Genomic DNA, 26,118 nt, shown 5'->3' on the forward strand with positions numbered 1-26,118 from the left:
GTTGAAGAGTGCACTGCAATACTCGTTAAAGAAGCTTCTTTCTTTGAACCTGAAAAGAGATATTCCGAAATCTCCAAATGTTCATCAAGCAAATAATTGACTCGGAGTTCCTCATAAAAAGTTTTCGGAGTTTGATCCGATTCAACATCTCCATCCAGGCTCAACCTCCAAGACACACACTGAAATCTCCATCCTGGTATCAGTTGTACTACTACTGACTCCACTTCTCCTATTTGGCGTTGAACGGCGAGATGAGGTCAAGGTGTCGCTTTTCCAGTTGAAAAAAATGCGAAGAGGTAAGAAGAACAAAGCTTAATGAACGAAATATAACTCTCTGATGATGATGATTGATATACCCTTGATGTCATCAACCTCCTGTGATGCGCATCCACACGGCAAATATTCATGCGATGAATCTGCTCATGGAATTCGACATGTGTAGTTTCATCCATGTCTAAGAGTTCACAAGGGACTCTCTTGACACTGGTCGTCATTCTCTCTCTTGTGTTGACCAATCATTATTGTCATGCAAACATTCAACATGGTATGACTGAGTACGCAATGAACGAGGTTACCTATGACTTTTCCAATACTGTGAACATTTCAGATGCCTCAGGGAATGGACTTGTGAATTATCCTCTCCAAATAGGAAGACCATTCTTGAAGGGTGAAATCCCAACAGGTTTTGTTCCAGGCGTGAAATTGAATGGAATGCTCCTTGATTCACAAGCTTAAATTACTACTCGCTATGAGGATGGATCTGTTCGTTTTGTACTTTCTACAGTATTACCAAAAATTGAAAAAGGAGGAAATGCCACTCTGTCATTGGTTCCTGTTGTGAAGAGTGCCTCATTAAATCCATGCTCTATCTCTGAAATGTTCACTGCAATACCAGATGCAGACATTTCCATTAGCTTGTCTGGAAATGGAACGATTGCCACAGTGAGCGCCAGAAATCTAATTTCACAAAATTTATATTATTGGAACATTCAACAAGGAAACATTCGATGTGAACTCGTAGTGACTGATCATATCACAAGAAAGGCGGATTTTGGCTTGAATGGTCCCAAATCATTTCGACCTATTTTTTATTTTGAATTTTGGAGAAGTATCAATCGATTAAGAGTGAGAGCTGTTTTGGAAAATTCAAATTTAGACACTTTACAAGATGTCATGTATAACGTGACCATTTCGAAAGGATATTCATCACCCTCGTTGGTTTATTCTCAAAATAATGTTCAACATTTATTTGGTGCAAGATGGACAAGAATATTTTGGTTTGGAGGTCAAGATCCTGAACCTCGTGTGAATTTCAATTACAATCTTGACTACTTGAGTGCCACTTTTTTCATTCCAAACTATCCTCGGAATAATACTCAAAAGGAAAGTCAAATTCAAAATTATTACTATTATTGGACTCAAAAACCAAAAGGTGTCATGGAAGCTGGATATTGGACTCCTTACATGCCTACTACAGGCATGAGAGATGATATTGGCATAATGCCTGAATTTGTTCATGCCTGGTTGACTTTGGGAGATTGGCGTTATCGTGAAATTTCACTTGTGAGTGCAGATTTAGCAGGTGGATGGAAATGCCATTTTCGTGAAGTGGATCCTCAGCTCTATTTCGACCGAAATCAAACAGTTCCAGCCATTGGTAAACCAATATCACTGAATGCACATCCAAGTTTGTGGTTTCCAGATAACGCTGGAAAATATTATGGGGCACTTAATGTACCTCAATTACCAAATGCAAAGAATTGGGTCTTTGATGGTGCCCATCAGCCAGACCCTTTCTCCATTCCTTATATTTTGACAGGAGACTCGTATTATTTAGAATCCTTGCAATTATGGGCTGCAAGTGGAGTCATGAGACTCAATAATGGTCAATATGGAAGAGGAATGACAGGTTATGGAGGAATTAATGATCAAGTGAGAGGACAAGCTTGGACATTCCGTACACGTTGTTTTGCTGCCTTGTTATCTCCTGACAACTCTCAACCATGATTACCATCTTAGGTATGATGAGAGATTTGGGATTTCCAACGCATGAAATTTTGAAGGAATATCACCACTCACGTAGGATCTCCAAATTATGATCCTCGTTATATGGGTTATTACTGGGCCTATGTTATGAACTCTAATTTCACGTGGTATTCCACATGGGCTGAATTTAAAACTCAAGATGATCTTGTTCAAATGAGTAGTTCTGTTTCAGCAGTGAATCAATTCGAAACTGGAGGATTCTATGCCATTGCAGCCACTTGTGCGAGTTCCTTCACAACCATGTATCCAAATGGACCTGAAACTTGGGAATTCACACGTTCCTCTGTTTATGACAAGATTGATATGAGTGTCAATTACAGATCATTCAAAGTGTGTCCGAGAACTTTTGCACCTCCTCAACCACCACCATTACCAACACCAAAACCAATACCACCACCCTCTCAACCATCATCCAAACCAAGTTATAATGGAACAGCACGAGCCTCAGACGCTTCGAAGAGATTTGAAAGATTCAATTGGGATGGATTGATGAATCGTATAGTAGTAGTTTTGGCAGTTTGTAGCCATGTTATAATAAATTAAAACTTGAGTTATAATTAATTGTTTTCTTTCGCAATGGCCAACCGCATGATGTTCAAAGATGCTGATGCCTTTTATTAAATAACCATCAAATTCAAAAAGGCAGACAGAAGTCTAAAATATACATTAATCTACAGTTTAACGGCAATCAGATTGCATTTACAAAGTTTTAGTTATGCAATAAATCAACAATTACTCGTTGAATGTCACCATTGTACTTCTTTAGCAATTCAAGGCAACGACGTTCGTCAAAGAACCCCATTTCCTTCAACAAAATCAATTCAGTGCTATAAGGAACAACAGTTGGTTGTTGCTCTGGTTCAGCTGGTGATTGAATTAAGACAGGATTTAAAGGGTGTGGCATTTGAGAAACTGGAACTTGTTGTTGGACAACTGGAGGTTGTTCAATCACTTTAGGTTCCTCAGCAACTGGTTCCTGTTCGACAACAACTGATTCAACAGACACTGGTTGCTCTTCAGCAACTACTTCAGGTTGCTCCTCAGTCTTTTCATACAGTTGATTGTCAACAATTGTCTCTTCTTCAGGAGTGCTATTGCTATTGCTCTCTTGTTGTCCTTCGAACAAACGATCAAGCCATCTTCTGCCTGGGGCAAATCTCTCAGTGAAAGTGTGGTGTCCACCATAGTGGTTGGCTCTTTCAGTCTCGTAACACTTTTCACAGAAATCGAAATCTGGACATTGGTCACACTTAAATCTTCTTCCAACGAAAGCATACTCTCCACATCCATCACAAGTGACACCATAATGTGGCATTTGAACCTTGTCCAAATGCTTCAAAATGTTACCACTCTTCAAGTCGTTAACGTCAACGTCCAATTCCAACACAGCATCACCAGTATTTTCATCCTTTCTGAAAAGATAAGGACATCTACGGTGTTGTTGTTGCTTGAATGGACAATTTCCTCTTCTCCATCTGTGACAGCGTCTGAATGGACATTCTTGTTGAGGTTCTGAAGTCTTTGCTGGTTCCTCCTGTGACTTGATTTGAATAACTGCTAATTTGAGCACTGGACGATTGTGGCTCATCTTTCGCGCAGATTGGAAAGTTTGAATGGCGAATTTCCATTCTTCCTCGCTGGACACATCAACCCATTGATTTTCATCATCAAGGTAACGAATGATAGCCTTCTTAGCACTGACTCCACACTTTTCAGTGATGTATTGAATCAATTCGTTGTAACCGAATTTTGCAAGACTCACAATATTTCTTCGGATCGTGCGAGCATCCTTCTCTTCCAAGCAAGAGGTAATTTCCTCCTTCTTCTTTTCAAAGATGTAAACCTTTACATGTTGTTGTTGTACTTCGAAAGGTTGAGGAGAAATCAGCATGTTTGTATTGTTATTGGCGGTTGGTTGGATGGTTTGATAAATGGTGTTTGTGCTAGCAGGAACAAATTGACCAGGATGATGATACATTTTTTTTTAGATTGTTGTTGTTCTTCTTGAGAGATGTCTTCAGTTTTTTGATTGCCACAGGCAAGGTTGCATTTTAAAAATAGGAAAGGAATTGTAAAAAGTTCGGAAATTGATGAACACACACATTTTCATAAATAACCATGCGTGATAGATCTCAGTTATGAGGGTCCATCAAACTTTCACAGCTTGTAAAGTTTCAAGTTGCTTTTTTGAGGTTCTTCATGAATTCACTTTAAAAACATTCGAAAGAAATTGAAGAAACAAATTCAAATATTGGAATGCAGAATAAGAAATCTTGTGACAGATAGGCACCACAAGATTATTAATTATCTGACTTTAAATTACTCTGAAATTTTAATTCCGCAATTTAATGTGCGGCAAATGATATCAAAAAAAGAAATGTGGGAAGAAAAATTTCTCGAAAAACAGTCGTCAAATGTTGAGATTTCGACACTACGATTTCAGACAAAAACTTATTGAGACGGCTCGAATGCGCGCATGCAAGCCGCATGTTGTCACTGAAGAATATGCTTCCAAATCATGTGGATGGCGTAATGTGATCAAGGATGATTTATTTGGAAGAAAATGGTTCCATTGCAATCAGTGTCACTTGCACAAACCAAGAGATGGTAATGGCGCTCGAAGTATTTTCATTAAGAACTATCATCATTTGTTGATGTGATTCTGAAAGTTGAATGTTCGAGAGTTGACCAAAATTTTCGCATTTGTTGACTCGGTTTAGACATTGATAGCAATCTTTAAATTTGTGATTGTCATTCTGTTTAGATGATAATTCCATCTCTCCTTCGAGAGATGTGTTCGAAGCACTCAATTACACCAGCCTCATATCAATGATGTGTGGGTGTGGTGTCCTCTCCGAAAGTAAGTACTTCCAATGATTGGGGCTATTACATGAAGAACCCTCAAGGTTATTCCAACATTTATTGAAACATCCTGGAATAAAAAGAAGAGTACAAGTCGTTAAATATCTGAAGGTTCGTTCTTTCAGAGTTAGATATTTTCAAGCTCGGTTTTTCCATATTCAACCCTAGAGCCTATTCTTAACTCCTTTGTGGCCAATTATAAGTATAGATGCACCCAACAACATATTCAGCGAAAAAAAAAGAATCAACAACATTTAGTTTTCACAACACTACTTGTCATCGTCAGCAACGTACTCGGGCAGAATATCGTGCCAATATTCTTTCGAGCCTCCTCTTCTAAGAATTTTGTAACTGTACAAACAATAACAAGGAAAATGTCGGAAAATCATTCCACTCCACATCGTGATGATGATAAAACCCAAACGGAAAATCTTCATCATCATCATGATGACCATTGCATTACGTGTGAGTCTCATCATTCTATCCTCTGGCCAACTCATCATACCATCTCTGAATTACTCACCAAACTCAACAACAAGGAAAACAATGATCAGATTCTTGACATGAAACAACCACAAGAACAACACGACACGAATCATCATCAAATAGGCTCTCCCAATAGTGGTGATGAATCTTTTGAACAACTCGCCTCTCCAACAACCATGGCAGCCCATCAACTACTCTCCAAGAAGAATACCAAACGCGGAATTGGTCTTTGGAAAAAGACTCCAACCCCCTCATCATCATCACAGCCTCCATTGGTTCAGAATGTAGTTCAAGTACTCTCAAAAGCTCAACACAACCACACAAGCAACGATGAAGCCGAAGATGTGAATGTGGACAGTTCGGGCTCTTCCTCACCCGAAGATGAGGTTCTTCCTCACAATTATCATCCCTTTGGCACTCCGGAGCCTCTCATTTCAACGACACCTAAGGATCACAACACATCGTCCTTGACAAAATCCTTTTCATTTCACTCCAAGCAAACACCGGGCGAAAAACCACAAGTGGTCTTTGTTCCTCACACAAAAGAGAATTCACAACATTGTTTTCATACGAGTGTGGATGAGGAGATGGAGTCCTTCGCTGTTTATGATCAGTTGTTAAGTAATAATATTGAATATGTGAGAGAGAAGACCAAAATGGATCCTGAATATTTCAAGAAACATAAGGCAAGCCAAAGTCCAACTTTTTTACTTATTGGCTGTTCGGATAGTAGAGTTTCATGTGAGAATATTGTGAAGGTAAGTGTTAAACATGCTTATCATCTGTGTGTTAACACATGAGTTCAATAATTAATGACACTTTAGCTTGATCCTGGTAAAATGTTTATTCACAGAAATGTGGCTAACTTGGTTGTAAATACCGATTTGAATCTAATGTCAGTGTTGCAGTATGCTGTTGAGGTTCTAAATATTAAGCACGTAATTGTCATGGGACATACAAGGTAGGTGGTGTTATAAATCCAAAATTTTGGACATTGTGACACTTTTGAAATTTTATTACAGATGTGGAGGAGTGAAGGCTGCATTGGAAAACACATCACACGGATTGATTGACAAATGGTTGAGAAATATTAAGGACGTCTATCGGTTGCATAAACAAGAAATTGATGCCATTCAAGACGAAGATAAAAGATGGCAAAGAATGATCGAGTTGAATGTGATTGAACAGACCTTAAATATTTGTAAAACTTCCATTATTCAAAAAGCATGGGCAATGGGTAAGTTAACATGTTTTTCCTTCCTTTGAAGAGCTCATAATAATGTTTTCAAAATATTTCACATACATAGGCAAACCAATTCACGTGCACGGATGGTAAGTAAAGTATATAGCAATTTGGGGGACACATCATATCTTTGTAAAGGGTATATGATATTAGCACGGGGTTAATTCAAGATTTGGAAATTGAGGAAAACTTATGGGCACCCATCGAGAGTATTTATCGCATCGAGTTCCCAAATCTTCAACATTCAGATGAATAACCATGTTTGAGATGTAAATAATAGTGATATTGATAGTAAAGGTTTAACTAACATATTCAAATATGTTTCACAAATGTTGGTCATTGAATTGTTGTGTTCAGTTGTCCAGATTCTGGTTGTCTCCATGTCTTTTGAAAACAAAAAAATGAAACGAAATTTGATTGTGAGGAGTACACGTTCATGTGGAGGTTTGAAGTCATCATCAGGTTCTTGTTTCTCCAAACTGGCTATAAAACAGGCCAACTCTTTTCATTCAACAATTTCCTCCGAAACAAAAAGCACATTTTCAAATTTGAATTATCAAAATATGATCGGAGCAAACTTCTTTTCAACATGGCTCGGAGCAAGCCCTATGAATAGGATGACAGCAACATCTGATAGTGGAACAGTAACTTCTACACCCTTTTTGGAGAGAAAACCCTTGGAGGAACAATTTATGAAATTGTTTTATTCCTCACAACCTCCATCAGACAAGAAACATTCCGGTATTCTATTGCTCGGACCTGTAGGATGTGGTAAAACTATTTTTATGAGAAAGATGGCTTCCAAAATTCGAGAACAGGATAATTTATTAATTGGAAATGATGATAACCACCGTGTGGTCATTGAATTTGGAAGTTGCAAGGAATGGGTCAACAATACTTTCGTTTCTGATTCTAATGCCCAAAAACCTGCTTGCGTACATTTTGTGAGAGTACTGTTAGGTGAAATAGAATCAGAATACGAAAGATATTTGAGAAAGTTTAGACTCATGGAAAAAGTAGAGGCTGAGAAGGCAAAAGAACACCAATTGTCACTAAAGGAACAGTCAGAATCTTCATCATCCCAACCAATGTCATCCAGTAATGAAGAGGATGATGACAACACACCTACAGATATTTCTGGACTTCGAGCAGCTGTTCAGGTACTTGAGGCTTGGAAAGAATATCTACAAGAGCTCTATAACGTGAGAGACGAACTACCACAAAAAGATTTTATTGGCTCATTATCTAAGTTTACCAGCCTTCTTGCAGAAAATACCTTCATGAAAACTATAATTATGTATGATGACTACGAAGCAATTTTCCAGCATCCAAAAACTAATAAGGCCATGTTTACCATTTATCCATTTTTTGAAGCAGTGAAACCCACGGCTATGTTCAAAAATGTGGATTTTGTCTACGCCGGAAATGAAGATACAAATCTTTTTAAATACACAGTTACCTACCGAGGACAGTCGGAAAAACACAAGCTATTGAAGATTGGAAGGCTAACGAATGAAGAAGTTGATAAATTCTTGGAAAAATACCAGAAAGTGAACGAAAGCCCACTATTTGCTCGTTCTGACGAAATTAAGAGAGTCACTGGCAATTTCATTGGCGATATTGTGAGATTGTTGAACAATTATTCATCATTGGAAGACTACATTCGAGATAAGACATTGGAATATGAATCAAAGTTAGTGAAATCAATATTTGAGGCTAGATTACAGCAAGTTAGGCAGAGATCACAAATCGAAAGACAACAAAATTTATTGGAAAACAAGGAATTTTCAGACATTTCAATTGAACACAAGCCATTTACTATTGGAGGTGTCACATTTAACAGCCAGGAAGAGGTGACAATGTGCTTAGATAACGATAGGTTAATGCTCTACAATAATGCATTTGATTGGTATTTGACCAGAAATGACACTACTGAACGATATAGCTCGTCATTCTTGGAATCTGTACTTTTGGATTCAGGAATTTGGTACAGAGTTGCGTCAGAGTTAGGAACTCAATACAAATTCAGAAATCCAATGGCAGAGAACGTTTTCAAACAAAATTTAGCTAATCATTTGTATGCGACGAAATTCAATTTACATTCCAATCGATCCGATAGAATAATGACTCTGTGGTCTACAAAGGCAACTTTCCCTAAAAAGAGAAATGCACTGCTCTATGAATTGTTAGCTCGACTCCTTGAAGACCAATCTCAAATTATTGGAACTGTGCAATATACTGCTGGAAAAAAACTAGAATTATTGAAAGAAAAAATTAAGGAGCAAGAAAACAAAAAACATCGATCAAAAATTGATGAATTGTTAGAAAAACCACCCACCTTGGACATGAAAGGTCTCTCTATTTGCTTAAATCAGCCCAGCCCTCTCTTATTTATTTTTGCCAGAGAATTGTCAGATATGAATAAGGGCATGAAGATTGCGCTCAAGGATGAAAATCCACCATTTGAAGTGGAAATTTTTGAGGCCTCCAATGATGCCTCTGTTGGAGATATGGTTAAAACTATTTGCGAGCAAGAGGCGTCACTTTCCAAGTTAAACGTTGTGTTTCCAAAATACAGCGTTTACAACGATTTTGATCTTGTGGTCTTCTCTACAAATTCCCAAACTAACACGTTGAACGTTTTTACTTTCAGAATAGTTGAAGGTAATGGCTTTGGAAAGAAGCCAGTTGAATTCCATGATGAAGAAAACATTAAGAAGTACGCCTCTCTCATTTCTTCGTTAAAGCCAAAAGGAGTACAAACTGTCAATCACCATTTTGCATTGTTAGCACTCGAAAAGAGTCACATGAATGTGAAAAATTACAACTTGTTCATGCCAGAAGATCTTGCTTCCCATTTTTCTAAAGTTACCATTTCATACATTGAGGATTATTTCACCGAAGATGTTGAGAGAATCTCTCAATATGCTTCTTATCTTAAACAATTAGAGGAAGAATTAGAAAGAGAACAAAATGATGAGTTAAACTTCAGAGACCCTAATACTGTGGAGGCAATGATGTCACAAATGGGCCACAAAGACTTACCATGGTACGATAAGCTCGACATGTAAATATCGATGGATCCTCTCGGCATTAATGAAAATGAGCCAATATTTACAACATTGTTACATCATTGTCGCCAGACAAGGGCAAAACTCTTTTTTTCGTCAATTTTCCAAAATTGATTCCTTTTGTGTATTAAAAAATTTTTCAGCTTGCTTTCATCATCGTCATCCTCGCCACAAGATCCTTTCAATTTTGCTAAGCCAAGCTATCATCATCCCGAACATAAATCACGAAGGATCAAGATATTAATATATTATTGATTCAAAAACATCCGAACCGATTGTTGTTATTTTCTTTTTCTTGTTCGTGTTCTGATCTTTTGTAATAATTATTGGTCATCATCCACTGTTGATAGTAGGAAGAAGGTGTACGATCAAAGCCATATTACATAATCAATTATCCAAAATTTACACGTATATTATCATCCTTTAAATCCATCAGCATTTGCTATTTTACATTGTAAACTTCGTTCATGCCCGAAAGAATGATTTCATCGTCCAGTAGAAGCAGTATGAGTAGTAGCACAAGCTCAGAGGAGCCTCTTGTGATTGATGAAGACTTTATCAATCAAGTTGAAAAACACTACCGAAAGTCCCTTAAAAACATTCCGTTTCAATACATTGTAGGTGTTGATGTGGGAGCCACCAACACAAGAATTGCCATTCAATTTATCATCAATGAAGACCAAGACGATGAAGTATTCATGACCAAGTTCCCATGTAATACTTCCACTCATTTGGCAAATTATCTTGCAGCGTATGGAAAGGCTATGGTGAAAGCTGTCGGAAAGGGAAGTGCTGCTGGTTCTATTGCCCTCGCAGGTCCAGTCACTGGAGACAAAGTAAGAATTACAAATTACAAGGAACATGACCAAGAGTTTTTCTATTCACAACTTCCAGATACATTGTTCCCAGCCAGTAAGAATACTTTTTTGAACGATCTTGAAGCGAGTTGCTACGGAATTATTAATGTTGGAACGAACAATCGTTTACATGAATTCTTCTGCCCAATTGATGCTTTGAATAATTATGCAACTTCACAAACTGTACGACTTTCTGATACCAGTGAATGTAAGTATACCTATTGTGTGTATTAATTCAATTCGTTATCATTGAATATGTGATGAATATAATATTATTGTTGAAAATGGTTGTTAAACACCTTGTAGATGCTGTGTTGGCGATGGGAACTGGTCTTGGAACAGGATTAATTGTTGGTTCTGCTGGAGGAAAATTCAATGTCATTCCTCTCGAAGCAGGACACGTGCATATTGCCACTCCTGGCGTAAATAGTGAACATTTCAAGGAAGAACGTGAGAGAATTGAATTCTTGAGCCAAAAAATTTATGGAGGTGCCTATCCAATTGAGTATGAGGATATTTGCAGTGGAAGAGGTTTAGAATTTTGCTATGAGTTTGAAATTAGAAATGATCCAAATGCTGTAAGAAAAACAGCTTCTCAAAGTAAGTTATTGCTATACACACAGATTAAGGTCGTAACGATTGATTCTTTTTTTTCACAGTTGCCGAATCTTACTCCACTGACACATATGCAAGACAAGCCATGATTACTCATTATCGATATTTAATGAAGGCCGCTCAAAATATTGCAGTTCTCATTCCAACCTGTCGTGGAGTTTTCTTCGCAGGTGACAATCAAGTATTTAATGAAGATTTCTTTAAGGAACATCTTTCTATCTTACAAAAAGAACTCTTCCAAACACACCAAAAGAAACATTGGCTTACTGATTTGAAGCCATACAGACAAATGAAAGAATACAACTTTAATGTGAAGGGTTGTCTTCAAAAAGCAAGAGAATTAGCCCAACTTGGTTCTACTACCATGGTTGATGAAAAGCCAAAAGCTGGACTCAAAGATGTTCTTTCTGTGGCCATACCAACTGCTTTCTTCTCAGTCCTTTCATTCTTCACTGCTAAGAATTTGTATGAAAAGTAACATTTTAAGATTTTATATGAAAATTAATGTTTATGATGAAGTGAACGCAATCCCCTCTTAGATATGTACGAATAAATTATTGAGGCACACACGACACGTGATTTCTTTACACACAGCTCTTCTCAGATCATTCCATATGTGAGTGCTTTTTCATATTGTGGAGCATCATGACAAGAGAGCTGTCTCCTTGATATATCGACTGTTGATTGGTGTCTTGCCAGCTTTCAATGTTTTTAGAAATTGATCTTCTTCTTTGAAGTGGCCTCTACTTGCTTGTCATTCTTCTCTTCAGTAGCGTTCTGTCATGCTCTGCAAGCAAAACGATCAAAATGGTTTTTGCCAAGCAATACAACACTGAACACACGAACAAGGTGATGCAGACACAAAAGCCAGCGAAAAATCCTGCAGACGCTGCATAATAAGCTTCTTCATCCTCTTTGCTATGTTTTGAATTTCGTTGATTCCATCGTTGCCAAACATGAAGTGCGAGAAAGATGATACTCATCACAAAAGATGCCATCACGATCAAAGAAGAGACTGAAATTTGCATGAAAAACGTCTTTCTCTCCTCCCGAACCTTATTGATGGTATGTTCCTCACTCACAGCATATTCATCCAATTCCTGTTCAACAATTTTGCCTTTACTCGGAGTGTGTTGGATCACCTTCACTTTGAAATTGTCATCATCGCTTGGGCTCATCATTTTTTTTGGGTTGTTTTAAAAAAATCAGTAAAAGCGGTTGGCGGGCATTCACGAGAGATAATTTTGTGCTTTCAGAGAGCAGAATTTCGAATACAGCAATTCCCTCTCTGGATCTCAATGATGAAAAGTAAAAAAACCAGATGCACTTGTCATGACCATTCCAGCTGGGTTGGATCAACTGACATTCGTCTTAATGAAGGAAAACACCAAAATAGAAAATTCACAAAATTCCTGAAAAGAAAATGTAAAGTGACCAGTTTTGTACATTTGACAATCCAGTAAAAGAAATTTCAATGTGATTGCTGCATTTCACAAGCAAATATTATTTTGAAAAATTACTGGAAATGGTCGAATATAAACTTCAAGAACCTCCATATGTGCCTTGCCAAGAGCAAGTGAAGCCTCCACTCTTAGATCAAGGACCTTCAAACTTGGTCACAACCGACGAAGAAAATATCACTTCTGATAAGGATTGGATCTCTCGTGACAGACAGTGTGTCATTCACGGTCATCAACACCATGTAAATCCAAGAGATTCTGTGATTTTCCAAAAAGCATTTGGTACTTCATATTGGGATGTAAATAATGTTGAATACATCGACATGATGGGTGAGTAGAATTTTAAACACGAACGGAATATTCACCATTGTCATATCAATTAAGGTGGTCTTCATAACAATCACGTGGGTCATGGAAGAGAGGAACTTGCAAATGTTGCAGCCAATCAAATGAAGCAAATGGAATTCTCCTTAAACGTTGCTTCGTATTCACATGTGTGCGTGATTCAATGTGCTGAGAAAATTCTTTCCATTGCCAAAACTGAATTACCCTCCATGGACAAGGTGTACTTTACAAGTGGTGGAAGCGAGGCAGTGGAAAGTGCCATTCATTGTGCTCTTAAATATTGGCAATTACAAGGAAAGGACTCAAAAAGAAGAATTATCTCCTTCAAAAATTGTTATCATGGATCTACTTTCATTTCATCCTCTCTCAATGAGTCCATGAAAGAAGAATATGGACTGGAAAGAGTCTCAAAAGAACAAACTAGTTGTTTGAATGTTGACTTTCCTCATGACTTGGTCATTAATAAGGACTCCCATGGCAAGCAGCATGTCAATAACGGATTTTACGTTGCAGAGCAATTAGAAAATTTGATAAAGCAAGTGGGAGCAGACAATATTGCTGCATTCATTGCAGAACCTATTCAAGGGTCTGGAGGGGCGCTAGAACCTCATCCAGACTTCTTCCCTCTATGTAAAAGAATTTGTGACAAGTATGGTGTCCTACTCATCATTGATGAGGTCATGACAGGATTTGGTAAAACAGGTAAATGGTTTGCCATTAGTCATTCCAATATTGAGCCAGACATGATTGTGTTCGGTAAGGGTGTCACGAGTGGCTACGTCCCATTAGGAGGAATAATCATTTCCAAAAACATTTTCGAATGTGTATTCAAATCTGAGGAAACATTCTTGCATGACTATACCTATTCTGGGCACCCTGTTTGTTGCATGGTCGCTCTCAAAAACTTGGAAATTATTGAAAATGAAAAACTCATTCAAAGAGCCAAAGCCATGGGTGATCAGTTCAGAAATATTTTGGCAGAACGATTGAGAGACTGTCCACTCTTTGCAGGTACCTCGGGAATGGGCCTCTTGATCGGAGTCATGTTGAAAGAGAAGGTATCTTCCAAAGTGGAGCATTATCTTTCTCATCATTGCCATATTCTTGCAGATCATTGTGCTCAGAATGATAAAGTAGTGATCATGACTCCTCCCTTCATCATTGAAGAAGATAGGCTTAACATGGTTGCCAATGGCTTTTATGATGCTCTCCAATCCGTTGGTTCTTCTCAGAGCTCTTCTTCTGTTGGTCCTTCAAAATCCGATGAATAATTAACGATGAATAAAATCATGGTCTTTTCGTCATCATGACAAAATGCGGAACATAAATGAACATTTTTTGTTGTGGTTTCGCCTCAAAAGAGTTTTCATCAAAGGCGAAATAGTCAGCGGAATAAATATCTTGAACTTCCCAACACCAATTTCTTGGAAACAAGTTCTTCCGCACAAAGACCCTGAGCAAAACAATTCTCTTGCTGATGGACAAAAATCAAAGAAAAATCCTCTTACGTACACACACAGGTGCTGAACTCTAGTTCTCCGAATCATCATGAAGATCGCAAACAATATTACTGAATTGATTGGCAATACTCCATTGTTGTATTTGAACAAGTTGGCCAAGGAGAATGGCGCTGTAGCAAAGATTGCCTTGAAATTGGAATCCATGGAACCTATGGCTTCCGTCAAGGGTAAGTACGCGTAACTAAATCATCATGCTGTCTTGAATCATTATGGAATGTATGATTGATCGGGTGAATGAATTTGGAACTGATCCTCCTGTTGGTGAATTATTACATTTCGATCACTCACAAAAAGATCGAATTGCCTTGTCCATGATTGAAACTGCTGAAAAGGAAGGAAAAGATCGAGCCAGGAAAAACTGTTCTTATTGAACCAACTTCAGGAAATACAGGAATTGGTATTGCATTCATTGCAGCCTCCAAGGGTTATGAGGTAAGTTTGATTTTTCAACATTTGACATTTGTCATTAAAGACTTTATACACTTTACTCACAACAGTGTATCATTGTCATGCCTGACTCGATGAGTATTGAACGTCGTGTGGTATTGAGAGCTCTTGGTGCAAAAGTAGTTTTAACTCCAGCCGCAAAAGGAATGAAAGGAGCTGTGGCTGTTGCTGAAAAGCTTTTGAGCACAACACCAAATTCATTCACATTGGGTCAATTCAATAATCCTGCAAATCCTCTCATTCACTACAATACGACTGGACCAGAGATTTGGAATGGCACGGATGGAAAGATTGATATTTTCATTAGTGGCGCTGGTACTGGAGGTAAGTAACTTTTCAATGCGTGAATTTATACATCATGGAATTGTTATTTTTGGATTCACTTTTTGATCTCCCATAATCTTCAATTTTTGATTTCGTTATTCAATTCCGATGGTCACATCATGGTCAACTTGTAATTTTGAAACACCATAGGTACCTTCACTGGATGCATGAGATATTTCAATGAACAAACAGAGAAGGCTGGACGTCACAAGGTGCATGGTATTGTTCTTGAACCGGAGGAGTCAGCAGTCATTTCTGGCAATTCACCAAGCCCACACAAAATTCAAGGAATTGGAGCTGGATTTATTCCACAAACTCTTGATACTACTCTAGTTGATGAAATCTTTAAGGTCCACTCTGAACAAGCGGTCAAATTTGCAAAGGAAGCTGCCACCAAGGAAGGTTTGTTTGTTGGTCTCAGTTCTGGTGCTGCCATTTATGCTGCTTTGGAAGTTGCCAAGAGACCTGAAAATGAAGGAAAACTTGTGGTTGCCATTATTCCAAGCTTTGGAGAGCGTTATTTGAGTACTGTCTTATTTGCAGATTTAAGAGAAGAATGTCAAAATATGAAAGCTGTAGATCCAGAACAATTGTAATGTCCCTCTTCCAGCGTTCCAAACTCTCACAGATAAATTTTTGTAACATTTTTGAAAATTAATTCAGCAAAATTGAGTGCGTCGTCTTTCCATTCATGGTAAAATCACATTTATGGAAGAACGATACGCAGCATGAAAAGCTCAATTAATCGAAATTCTCCTTTTCACACCTCAAAAAAACATTCGATTGCCATGCTAGCCACTCTCTTCCTGGTTGTGCCTGTGGGATTTCTTCTCCTCATCACGGGATTGGTCATTCTCATGAAGTGGCACGAAGCCAAAACACTTGCTAAACTTCATGTGGTGGTCAGTAACAGCAGCACTGTTCAAGCAACAACATCCACCTCTCCTTTAACTCATCACCATGAAACAACCTCCATCGAGTCGTCTTCCACGATGAATGCACAACAAGAGGATGAAGATGGAGCTGCAACCTTCCTTCACACCACCACAGAAAAGAGAAAAAAGAAAATTGCATATGAACTTCTCGAACCTGTTCCAGTGAAACAACTGGTTCATTTCAATGCTCTACAAACAGCATGGATGACTTTCAATAAGAAAGATCAACGATCGGTGCAACTCTATGAATCTGCTTTTCGTAGAAATGACTTTCGTCCAGTGTTGATTTTTTTCGGAAGAGTTCCAGTCATGCATTTTGCAAGTCCGAGTGCAGCTCGTGTCTTCTTTATGAAATGGAAAGAATTGGAGAAGGACAATTCGATCATTTTTGGACAAACTTTTCACAAATTTGTTGGAATTAATGTTGTGTTTGCGAACGGAGACGTTTGGAGGAGACAACGTTCTGTCATTACACCTGCCTTTAATGAAATCGAGAGATTTATGGATGTGTTTGTTGAGAAGGCTCAAAAATCTGTCTCGTTATTGGAAGACATGTTCAAAGAAAAGGATATGAACGAATTGACAATTTCTCCATTGGATGTGACCACTCGATTGGCTCTCGATGTGTTAGGACAAACCATCTTCGATGTAAATTTTGACTACTTGTCACAAATTATCGAAGGTCCAAATTCACAAGCAGTGAAAACTCAGAAAAAACAACAAGCTCTTGAAGCGTATCATTATGTCATGTGTAATTTGTTAAACCCTGAGAGAGTTATTCTTGGGAAAGCATTTACTTCACTTCCATTAGAAAGAAATCGCAAAATGGAAAATGCCATTCAAACCTTTAGAAGTTTTTTGGATGACATTATTGTGGAATTTAGAAATCGAAAGCATGAACAGCCAGAAGAAAGCATTCACAGGGATGTCAAACAAAAAACACTTTTGGAACTCATGGTGGATGCTGTCGATGAGGAAGGAACTGCTCTTACCAATGAAGAATTGAAAGATCAATGTGCCATTTTCTTTTTGGCAGGTCATGAAGTAAGTAGCTCTATCCTTGTGGTGCAATATTCATTTTCAAACAATTTATTCATTGGAATTTTTTGTTTTTATTATTGTTGTTATTATTTATTTTGTCATTCATTTCTTTGAAATCAAAAATATATTGAATGGTACAACACAATATTTCAATGCATTCTCAAAGACAACTGCCAGTGCTATGGCTTCCCTATTTTATTCACTTGCAAAATATCCACATGTTCAAGAAAAATTGCTCGAAGAAATTTCCAACACCTTTTCACACGATGAAAACATTTCAAATTACAACAAACTTCAAAGTATGAACTATTTGGACTGCGTCTTGAAAGAAAATATGAGATTATTCCCTCCCATTACTCAATTACCATTGCGTGTGTCCAATTCCCCTCAAGTCATTGAGGGATATAAGGTTCCAAAAGGATTCATTGTGACTCTTAATATTTATGCCTTACATCGAAATACTCAGGTGTGGGGCGACGATGCAGAAGTGTTTAGACCCGAAAGATTTATGGAAAATTCCTATCCTCCATTTTCCGTGGCCTATTTTGGTGGTGGACCAAGATTGTGTTTGGTAAGTTTATTTTAGAAGAAGGAATTCTTGTTGACAATGTTATTGTTGTTGTTTAACGCCATCATGCAAATAGGGAAAACAATTTTCATTGCTTGAACAAAAATCATTTATCATTTCACTATTGCAACGTTTCAAAATTGAATTGAGCTATCCTGATCAAGTGATGAAATTCAACAAGAGTCAACCTGGTCTTGCCCATGAAGAAGGTTTTAAATTGAAGCTTGTAAAAAGAAAGAACTTGTAGAAAATTTCCTTTCACATCTCCAACAGAAGAATTTATCCACAACAACAACAACAGACAATATCCTCGTTCATTCATTTGGTAAAAAAAACAATAAAAAAAATTTGCAATTTTCAATCCTTCCTTTTCAAAAATTTGCGAATTGCAAAAAACGAGAATTCCATTTTCAAGCTGGAAACCCAAAAAAAAACTTTCAAAAAATGTCCACCACCTCCTACATTGATATCAATGCCTTGTTAGGCTCTTCCAGCGATCCACAAACCTATCGTTGGTCTTACTCTGCTCCATTGGGCTCGGCTTCATCCAGCACAACAACCACAGCAGCAACAATAACAACCATGTCTGTGGCTGGAACGAGTTCTTCTTCCTCGGCAGTGAGTAACTCCTACGGGTCCATGGCCTTGAAAACAACCGAACAATTATTTGAATCCTCTACTTCTTATAAAACTCCAAGCTATCATCATGCAAATGAAAATAATAATATTCAGACCAAACCACAACCAGTCAATCATAATACTCTCAATGGTGGTGACGATCATCAAACCAATAATAATAATAATAATAATCAAAAATTGATTTCATCTTCTGCACACGATGCAAGCCAACCAACAACAACAACAACTTCAAATGAAATGGACAATGATTCAAAGAGTGTGATCATGGATGAAGAGGATGATGATGATGTCGTGTACTTGGGTTATCAACATCCTCATACCAATGATGATGATGACGAAGATGAAGACATTTCAAACAACGTCGATGCAACTCCACGCAATACCAAAAGAAGAACATTCAGACACTCTGAGCCAGTAAAATCCGCTAGATTCACGTCACCAAGCACATCTCGTGCCCACAGAAACATTCAAACTCCTTCACCAAGATTGTCATCACACGAAGAAGACTCAGAGACAGGTGAAAGCGAATCAGAAGAGGAAGAAAATTCAATCATTACAGACACTCCATCGATTTGTTCAGAAAGAGACTTGTCACCACCAAAGAAGAACAGAAAGACTAAAGGTAGGAAGCGTGATCTTGAAGAAGTGAGAGAGAAATTGAAAAAATATTCTAAAAGGGTGAAGAATGATGAGAGACAAGTGACACAAAATGGTGTAACTGCTCAACAATTCATTGTACCTCACGTCACACCCTCGGATAATAATTCACAACAACTGCCTTCTTCGATTCTTCAACATGTGGCACCACCAGGTCCTCAAATACTTCAAGTACCTCCTCTGGCACAACAGCCATCTGCTTCAAATGATGGTCAAACCGCTGAGCAAGCTTTCTCTGCGAAACAAGAAATCACGAAAAAGTTGGTCGATAGTTATGGAGAAGAACGATTGATTCCTGATATAGTAAATTTTGTTACTGTCATGCAGAAAATGAATCCAGAAGATATGACATGTGTTTTAAAAAGAATAATCGAAGAAAATAATGGTAACTTTTTGGACACAAGGAATGCATATTATTATTTATTGTGTGAAATTAAAGAATGTATTCCCAGCAAAAGAGCAAAGGTTCAAAAGACTTGGAATCGTAGAAAAGATGAAACCAAAAAGAATAACCGTAATTGGAAGTTGTTGTTAGAACAATACCCCAAGTAAGTTTACTGTAGTATTGTTTGTATTGTGTGTTCATGTGCATATCAATTTTAAAAGATTGAGCAACTATGATATTTCGTCAAAATTAAGCCCTCTACAAATAAGAGACGTGATCGACAAATATCCAGCGTTACAAGATAAATTTAAGTGAGACTTTTCAACAGCATTTATATTGCTTCTTCAGCTGTTCAAGCTCTTCTAACCAATGGGATTCATAATTAAATTGTGGATTGAATCCTTGCGTTGGCCATTGCAAATTCAAATGGTCTCGATGTACTTTCAACAGAAGAGTTTTGGATTGCTCATTCTCTTTGTAATTTACATGAAATACAATTCCTTCACTCTTGGACATTTGATTGTTGGGATCATCGAACCATCTCTTCAAACTGTCCAATTTAATTTGCTTGATATCCTGTAAAAATTCATTCTTTTCATCCCATAGATATGATGCCCAGCCATGAGGACACAAAAAGTGTTGTTTCTCTTGTTTAGGAAAATTGTAAACATTTCCATTAATTTTCGAGCCAATTAATTCCAGAGTCTGTCCCTCCAATTCAGGAACTTTTCTTAATTCTACTCTAAATTTGGCCATTCTCTCCACTTCATCATAATAAGGAACCAACAAGGTTGCATATTTTTCGTTATCGATTTTCGAGGTGACAATAGCAGTGGCATGCCATTTATCGGAAGCTTCGTTAGAGTTCACAGGCACCCATCCCACCAGGTGTTGAGAAGAAACATGAGTTTGTTGAGTTTCAAATAATTCACGAATACTATCACAAGGAATCCAACCAGAAGGGCCTTCTTTAAAGTCTGTATTAACATCAAATTGTAAAATGTCATCCTTATTTTCAATATTTCCGTTTTGTGAATTTAAATGTTTTTGAATAATCTTATTTTTCAAGCTACCCTTACTGTTTAATTTTCTATCATATCGTTTATAAAGTTGTCCATTTCTAATCAAGCAGCAAGTACCATCAATTTTAATTGTCGGATTTACAGAGATGATATCCAAAGGCAACCGGAGTACTCTTTTATGTAACTTGTCAATAGCAACAACCTTCTTTTCGGTCTCACTAAATTCAATTTCAAAAAGACATGATATTTTGGTCTGTACTGGCAAATAAATGAGTTGATCCTTGGATCTCATTTCCGTACTCAAAATATGGTGTGTGATGGAGCTATTTTTTTCAATTTTTATTATTTTTACAAAAAGATATAATAATTGCATTTGAAAGATTATGTGAAAGTTTCCAAAAAGCACTTAATTAACCTGATGATTCAATTTTTCAACATGTTTTTGTGTTTCACAACATGCTTCATCAGCAGCTCCCTAGATATCTTAGAAAATCAAATAATGGATTTGACTGGGAGAATGAACAGAGAACATGATCATCTTCATCATTGTTCTCTCTCGCATTACACTTTCTTTTTGAGAGTCTCTCGGACGGTATCATCCCGATAGACCTTGATGGTCTCAACATATCCTTTCACCTCCACTCTTCCATCAATCTCAACAATTCCTTTCACTTGTTTCCGAGGTGTATAGATCACATTCGATGTTTGCATGGATTTTTGTTTACTAAAGGCTTTACATAAACTAGCTGCTTGATGAATACTTTCGGAAGAGAAGGAAGTGGTGAGAGAGCGATCCACGGGTGATAGTATAACATGAGGACTCGAGACATCTTGCAAATGAAACCACAAGTCGTTTTGTGCGGCTTGTCGTCGTATGGTGTCGTTTTCTTTGGCATTCTCTCCGACCGTGATGAGGTAGAGTTGATCGGAGGAGTAGAATTGTTGGACCATGTATATGACAGTGATGATGAGAGTAATGTTGTTGAAATTGGTGTTTTTTTGAGAGAAATATGAACGTCAAGCCGCTCTTTGAATTTCAAGTTTTGGATGAATCTAAAAATACATTGATACTCTTTAAATTTAGATTTGTCTTCTGTGGTACCTTCTTGCCTGATTTCAAATCAGAAAACCTCATTCAACAACAATCTTTTGCTCACCTTCCCTCTCGACGCTGTAACTCAATTTTTTGCTTGTTTTTATGGGAATAGAACTTGAAAGCTCCATCTTCTTACATTAGCCTTCCCTCGCAACAAAACCGTTAATGATTTTTCATTTCAAAAAAAAATGAAGCGAACGAAACAACAAGAGGAGGAATTAGACTCCTTTCAGTCGATGAATGGTTTCTCGAATATTATATCGGAGAAAAAGAAGAAAATTAAAATGGAAGATGCAAGGCTTCTCGGGATTGGAATGAATGGTGGAGGTGGTAAAAAGAAGATGACTGATGAAGAACGGAAGAAGGCAATACAAAATTTGAGTTCTCAAATAATGGCAAAACCAAGCGCGATTGCATCTTCATCGACCTCTTCAAAGAAATCTGATAATTATGAGAGTTTAACGCTGCAATCGATTATGGATATTCCGATTGATTACACTCTCAAGACATTTGTTGTTTTTAAATCATCACGGGATTTCCTTTGGACAAATAATATCACCTCTAACTCAAAAACATGTGGATTGTCAAGTTTTGTTACTGGAACTCCAACATCTGGGTAAGTGAATTGATGATTTTAACTATTAATTGGATGACGATTTGTGTGAATTTATTCTCCAATCAGATTCATTCAGAGCAAGGGATTTTCCCAAGCTGCCAGCGGTGCTATTCCAGTTTTTTCTCAGAACCAACCATCCATAGATTATCAAGCCACTAGTGAATTTTACAAGAGTCTTTTATATTATATTTATCCATCCTCTCTGCTACCACATTGTCTAATGACAAAAATTAAGGAGCTACCAAACTATAACAGAGAAAATTTGAACAATATTTCGAGTGTGTACGAGTCATTTCATTCTCTGACACATTTAGATATACAATTTATGAACGAAAGATATTTATGTTGGTCAGAAGCTTTACTCTCCGTATTTTCTTCGTTTGTTGAAGGTCTTTGTCCTTATTTTTACCTTTTATATGATTACACCTATAGAAGCTCCATTATTTTCTTAAATGACACAGTATTTTCTGGGATAGGCAAACGATGTATAATTTCAAATCCAAGTTCAGACCTTATGAAATCGTTACGAGAAGAACAAATTGAATTTCAAGAGTTTGGAATTGGCTCTGAAATGAGAACAGAGGCAGACAATATTATGCTTGCCTCACGTACAGAGGAGGTGTCAAGCCAATTTAAATGTTTAGTGGTGACTGGACGAAAACAACTTCATGCACTCGTTGACTTTTTGACAAATTATCATTTGAAGTTTTTAGATTGTGACATTCCTCAAATTGTTAGCCCCATTTCATTCCTGAATTCAACCTTGAAAAAATGTAAACTATTTCCGAGATCATGCAACGATAAGGATTTTCAGTTTTTACTCGAAATTAGAGGAGGATATTTATTACCTCATAGCTTTTTAGATATTTGCAGAATAATTCAAACAAGTCACAATGATTTATCATGCTCTGTGAAGGAATTTAAAGAAGAAACATCAAGGCTTAATGACATGCAAGGCAAGGACCTTGTTTGTGTTAATTCAATGCCGACACAAGGCGTACCACAAGCCAATTTTCAACACCTTCCCTACGTTGAATCGGATCGTATGAGAGGTCACACCATCAAGACCATTACTCAATCCAAGAACAACAATACACTCTCTTTACGAATGAAAAAGGTGTAACAGGTTTGTGTGGTTTTGGCAGCTCTAAACACAACTTTTTTTGCATAATCACCTGTTGCTTGGACAACCCATCTTAGAGACCAATCCAGTGAAGTGAAAACGAATACTCGATAAACTCTCGCATGACGTCCAAGTCATCGAGCAAATCAAGAAGAATTCCTCTTGCGAATAGGTTAGGTTGAACACCTTACATGATCCTACCTTAAAAAAATGCCCATTATTAGTAGTAGTGGTAATGGAAATACGAAATCGGATCGCCTGAATGGGTTGTACCGAGTTTCGAAGGTGATTTCAACCTCGACCCATAAGGATCTATTGAAGAATGGTTACTTGTTAGCCGCGGAGCCGAGCTATCGGTATGAACTTTTAAATTTGAAAAGGTGTTATCTATTGAAAAAAGATGATGAAGTGGAACGTTTAAAGAATGAACTACAAACACTGAGGACTGAATATGACGCATTAAGGTTAAAAGATAATGAACGAAAAAAGCAGTTACACGAATTGTTGTTACAAATGGCCGATGCCAAAGCCAAGCTTAGAGTGGCAATGACCCTCGACGATTTTATTTCCTTCTTACAGTTGGGATTTTTTGCCACACTTTGGTTCTCAGCGTTGCTTCTTTCCAGAAACGAAGAATCTCATTCTGATCCATCAAACTATTGAGACTGATCCATAGTCTTGTTGGTTGTTCGAGTTGTAACAAGACCATCAACAAAGGACATCCCGCCACAATAATAATTATTCGCTCATAAAAAAAATGTCTGATGATTTTACTTTCCACTATATGATGGTATGTTTTTCCAATGAATTTGATCAAACGAGCATTGTTGGATCATCGGCTTACTTTTGCATGCAACATAGCATCCATGCAAAACACCCAACAAGGTTGGTTAAATTATATTTTTGCTTTGATCCTATGAACAACAAATTATTATTCAATCTCGATCATGATCCTATGAACAACAAAATTATTTTAAAAATTTCACACACAGGCTGGTCTTGGAAATGAAATTCTTGAATTACAAAAACAAATGGAACAATTAGGTATGCTAAAAAAAGAAAACAAAAAAATCGATGCAACGAACTGCATGTTTTGTGCCATGGAGACCCGTGATCCTGAGGTATTAAGAAAATTCTTTTCGAATTGGCACAACTTTGTGACCAATCCAGACATTTTATTAACTCCTCTTTCATCCCTGACACTTCAATTGTCCGCTTGTGGAAGTGAAAATTTACAATATTTTGTGGATGTTGATTGTGTGAATGCATTTATTGAACTCATGACGAGTAAGATCGAATATGCGTCTTTTTATTGCGTAAGAAATTTGAACGTTCTTACTAGAGATCGTCCTGGATTAGTGTTTTTGAAGTTATTGTCTCAGAATAATGAAAGACTGAGCGTGAAAACACTGATCACCAAGTTAATTCAAATCATCTATAGTCAATTCACTTTGGAGAAGAGAGAATGCCTTTTGACATTTGCCAACATTTGTCAATATATTGTCAATGAAGACAACCCGGATGAAGATTTTTATGTAGAAAAAGTCTATAACATGGTTCAGGACATGAAAGGTTATTTATTGCAATTGGGTTTATTCAAGGCATTTGTTCATTGATTAAAATTGATGAATAGTACTCAATTTCGAGCAGAGCGGTGCATGTGAGAATATGAACGAAATGAAGCTCCTTCCCAAAGACCTCTATTACAAGTATGGAAACGATTATGTGGATGCCACAAAGTTTAACAAGGGTGCCCATCAAGAGGACTGTCTCAGCCGAGCACACTGTCATATTGGAGGCACGCCATACGAACAAGCTGCCATGACTGATTTTCATAGAAGTTTGGCCAAATCCATTTACAAATTTTCACGTGTCAAATTTAATAAGGATGTTGCCGTTCCACACTTTTCAGAATATGCATCAGAATTTTTGTCACTCACTTTAGAATTGTTGAAAAATACTTCAGATTATGCCACTCAATGTTACCTGATGGGTGCTCTTTGTACATTCGATGCAAATGGATACTTTAAGGAAATGGCACCTCAAATGTTTTGGAGCCATTTGAAAGGATTACCACTTTTCAATGCTTCCAAAATGAAGGAAAGAGATTCAAAGGTTGGATGGAAAGCTAAATGTGGAATATTACCAGAGAGTGGATGGACTCCAACTTCAAGATGGATACAACTTGAAGGATCACTGGAATCTGAATATCATGAATTTGATTTACGCTTGGAGGAACTATCGAAACAAATGCGTCAAATAGTAACTCGTTGTGTCAGTGATGAAGATATTGAACGTGAGGAAGAGGAACATGAAAAACAAGCTGCTACTTTGAACAAGAAATCAGTCACACCTTATCAAGAACCAAAGAAGGCAACCATCCCGTCCAGAGTGAAAACATCAAACGTGCCCTCTCGAAACTTGAGTTCTTCTACAAACTGTGAATGCTGTGGTAAACTAGCTTCCAAGAGATGTTCTCAATGTCATTCTGCGTACTTGTTCGGCCGAATGTATGAAGGGGTATTGGCCCGAGCATAAGAAAACGTGTGTGAAGAAGCAGTAAAAGGAGTGTTTATTCCGAACTGCCTTTTGTCACTTTTACTGTTTCCAAAACGACCATGCCATTTCCGGAATCGATCACAGATGTTTTGTGCAACCATGTTCTTAAAGTTTTATATCACAAACTATTATATAACTAGGAATGAAATTCATTCTTCACAAGCAAGCATAAATTATTATCATTCACCACACATACTCCAC

General features: G+C 37.4%; 18 protein-coding genes across 18 annotated transcripts; 14 read left to right on the plus strand and 4 right to left on the minus strand.

Annotated features, from left to right (window-relative positions):
- Positions 1-286: 286 nt before the first annotated feature.
- Positions 287-735, plus strand: FDP41_001728 (uncharacterized protein; the record flags this gene model as incomplete). Its single annotated transcript, XM_044704844.1, has 2 exons — positions 287-296; positions 443-735. 2 exons carry the CDS (start codon positions 287-289, stop codon positions 733-735), a joined length of 303 nt encoding a protein of 100 aa, XP_044564098.1.
- Positions 736-876: 141 nt separating this feature from the next.
- On the plus strand, positions 877-2,007 carry FDP41_001729 (uncharacterized protein; the record flags this gene model as incomplete). Its single annotated transcript, XM_044704845.1, has 1 exon — positions 877-2,007. The coding sequence occupies one exon, from the start codon at positions 877-879 to the stop codon at positions 2,005-2,007; it is 1,131 nt and encodes a 376-aa protein (XP_044564099.1).
- Positions 2,008-2,109: 102 nt separating this feature from the next.
- FDP41_001730 (uncharacterized protein) lies at positions 2,110-2,589 on the plus strand (the record flags this gene model as incomplete). Its single annotated transcript, XM_044704847.1, has 1 exon — positions 2,110-2,589. One exon carries the CDS (start codon positions 2,110-2,112, stop codon positions 2,587-2,589), a length of 480 nt encoding a protein of 159 aa, XP_044564100.1.
- Positions 2,590-2,755: 166 nt separating this feature from the next.
- Positions 2,756-4,024, minus strand: FDP41_001731 (uncharacterized protein; the record flags this gene model as incomplete). Its single annotated transcript, XM_044704848.1, has 1 exon — positions 2,756-4,024. The coding sequence occupies one exon, from the start codon at positions 4,022-4,024 to the stop codon at positions 2,756-2,758; it is 1,269 nt and encodes a 422-aa protein (XP_044564101.1).
- Positions 4,025-5,282: 1,258 nt separating this feature from the next.
- Positions 5,283-6,893, plus strand: FDP41_001732 (uncharacterized protein; the record flags this gene model as incomplete). Its single annotated transcript, XM_044704849.1, has 5 exons — positions 5,283-6,152; positions 6,219-6,355; positions 6,417-6,631; positions 6,702-6,726; positions 6,776-6,893. 5 exons carry the CDS (start codon positions 5,283-5,285, stop codon positions 6,891-6,893), a joined length of 1,365 nt encoding a protein of 454 aa, XP_044564102.1.
- Positions 6,894-7,038: 145 nt separating this feature from the next.
- On the plus strand, positions 7,039-9,708 carry FDP41_001733 (uncharacterized protein; the record flags this gene model as incomplete). Its single annotated transcript, XM_044704850.1, has 1 exon — positions 7,039-9,708. The coding sequence occupies one exon, from the start codon at positions 7,039-7,041 to the stop codon at positions 9,706-9,708; it is 2,670 nt and encodes an 889-aa protein (XP_044564103.1).
- Positions 9,709-10,187: 479 nt separating this feature from the next.
- FDP41_001734 (uncharacterized protein) lies at positions 10,188-11,658 on the plus strand (the record flags this gene model as incomplete). Its single annotated transcript, XM_044704851.1, has 3 exons — positions 10,188-10,773; positions 10,872-11,165; positions 11,225-11,658. 3 exons carry the CDS (start codon positions 10,188-10,190, stop codon positions 11,656-11,658), a joined length of 1,314 nt encoding a protein of 437 aa, XP_044564104.1.
- A 265-nt stretch (positions 11,659-11,923) lies between these two features.
- Positions 11,924-12,361, minus strand: FDP41_001735 (uncharacterized protein; the record flags this gene model as incomplete). The annotated part of the gene is made up of 1 exon (XM_044704852.1): positions 11,924-12,361. One exon carries the CDS (start codon positions 12,359-12,361, stop codon positions 11,924-11,926), a length of 438 nt encoding a protein of 145 aa, XP_044564105.1.
- Positions 12,362-12,705: 344 nt separating this feature from the next.
- On the plus strand, positions 12,706-14,256 carry FDP41_001736 (uncharacterized protein; the record flags this gene model as incomplete). Its single annotated transcript, XM_044704853.1, has 2 exons — positions 12,706-12,970; positions 13,025-14,256. The coding sequence occupies 2 exons, from the start codon at positions 12,706-12,708 to the stop codon at positions 14,254-14,256; spliced, it is 1,497 nt and encodes a 498-aa protein (XP_044564106.1).
- A 277-nt stretch (positions 14,257-14,533) lies between these two features.
- FDP41_001737 (uncharacterized protein) lies at positions 14,534-15,872 on the plus strand (the record flags this gene model as incomplete). The annotated part of the gene is made up of 5 exons (XM_044704854.1): positions 14,534-14,672; positions 14,800-14,865; positions 14,921-14,937; positions 15,003-15,276; positions 15,427-15,872. The coding sequence occupies 5 exons, from the start codon at positions 14,534-14,536 to the stop codon at positions 15,870-15,872; spliced, it is 942 nt and encodes a 313-aa protein (XP_044564107.1).
- A 192-nt stretch (positions 15,873-16,064) lies between these two features.
- FDP41_001738 (uncharacterized protein) lies at positions 16,065-18,067 on the plus strand (the record flags this gene model as incomplete). The annotated part of the gene is made up of 3 exons (XM_044704855.1): positions 16,065-17,255; positions 17,419-17,823; positions 17,897-18,067. The coding sequence occupies 3 exons, from the start codon at positions 16,065-16,067 to the stop codon at positions 18,065-18,067; spliced, it is 1,767 nt and encodes a 588-aa protein (XP_044564108.1).
- A 197-nt stretch (positions 18,068-18,264) lies between these two features.
- On the plus strand, positions 18,265-19,816 carry FDP41_001739 (uncharacterized protein; the record flags this gene model as incomplete). The annotated part of the gene is made up of 2 exons (XM_044704856.1): positions 18,265-19,664; positions 19,723-19,816. The coding sequence occupies 2 exons, from the start codon at positions 18,265-18,267 to the stop codon at positions 19,814-19,816; spliced, it is 1,494 nt and encodes a 497-aa protein (XP_044564109.1).
- A 6-nt stretch (positions 19,817-19,822) lies between these two features.
- On the minus strand, positions 19,823-20,815 carry FDP41_001740 (uncharacterized protein; the record flags this gene model as incomplete). Its single annotated transcript, XM_044704858.1, has 1 exon — positions 19,823-20,815. One exon carries the CDS (start codon positions 20,813-20,815, stop codon positions 19,823-19,825), a length of 993 nt encoding a protein of 330 aa, XP_044564110.1.
- Positions 20,816-21,084: 269 nt separating this feature from the next.
- On the minus strand, positions 21,085-21,474 carry FDP41_001741 (uncharacterized protein; the record flags this gene model as incomplete). The annotated part of the gene is made up of 1 exon (XM_044704859.1): positions 21,085-21,474. The coding sequence occupies one exon, from the start codon at positions 21,472-21,474 to the stop codon at positions 21,085-21,087; it is 390 nt and encodes a 129-aa protein (XP_044564111.1).
- Positions 21,475-21,807: 333 nt separating this feature from the next.
- On the plus strand, positions 21,808-23,358 carry FDP41_001742 (uncharacterized protein; the record flags this gene model as incomplete). Its single annotated transcript, XM_044704860.1, has 2 exons — positions 21,808-22,235; positions 22,302-23,358. 2 exons carry the CDS (start codon positions 21,808-21,810, stop codon positions 23,356-23,358), a joined length of 1,485 nt encoding a protein of 494 aa, XP_044564112.1.
- A 210-nt stretch (positions 23,359-23,568) lies between these two features.
- On the plus strand, positions 23,569-24,021 carry FDP41_001743 (uncharacterized protein; the record flags this gene model as incomplete). The annotated part of the gene is made up of 1 exon (XM_044704861.1): positions 23,569-24,021. The coding sequence occupies one exon, from the start codon at positions 23,569-23,571 to the stop codon at positions 24,019-24,021; it is 453 nt and encodes a 150-aa protein (XP_044564113.1).
- Positions 24,022-24,115: 94 nt separating this feature from the next.
- Positions 24,116-24,974, plus strand: FDP41_001744 (uncharacterized protein; the record flags this gene model as incomplete). Its single annotated transcript, XM_044704862.1, has 3 exons — positions 24,116-24,148; positions 24,220-24,243; positions 24,351-24,974. The coding sequence occupies 3 exons, from the start codon at positions 24,116-24,118 to the stop codon at positions 24,972-24,974; spliced, it is 681 nt and encodes a 226-aa protein (XP_044564114.1).
- A 61-nt stretch (positions 24,975-25,035) lies between these two features.
- Positions 25,036-25,896, plus strand: FDP41_001745 (uncharacterized protein; the record flags this gene model as incomplete). The annotated part of the gene is made up of 1 exon (XM_044704863.1): positions 25,036-25,896. The coding sequence occupies one exon, from the start codon at positions 25,036-25,038 to the stop codon at positions 25,894-25,896; it is 861 nt and encodes a 286-aa protein (XP_044564115.1).
- Positions 25,897-26,118: the final 222 nt, after the last annotated feature.

The sequence above is a fragment of the Naegleria fowleri genome, assembly GCF_008403515.1.
Source record: "Naegleria fowleri strain ATCC 30894 chromosome Unknown tig27, whole genome shotgun sequence".
In the NCBI taxonomy this organism is placed as follows: domain Eukaryota; phylum Heterolobosea; class Eutetramitea; order Acrasida; family Naegleriidae; genus Naegleria; species Naegleria fowleri.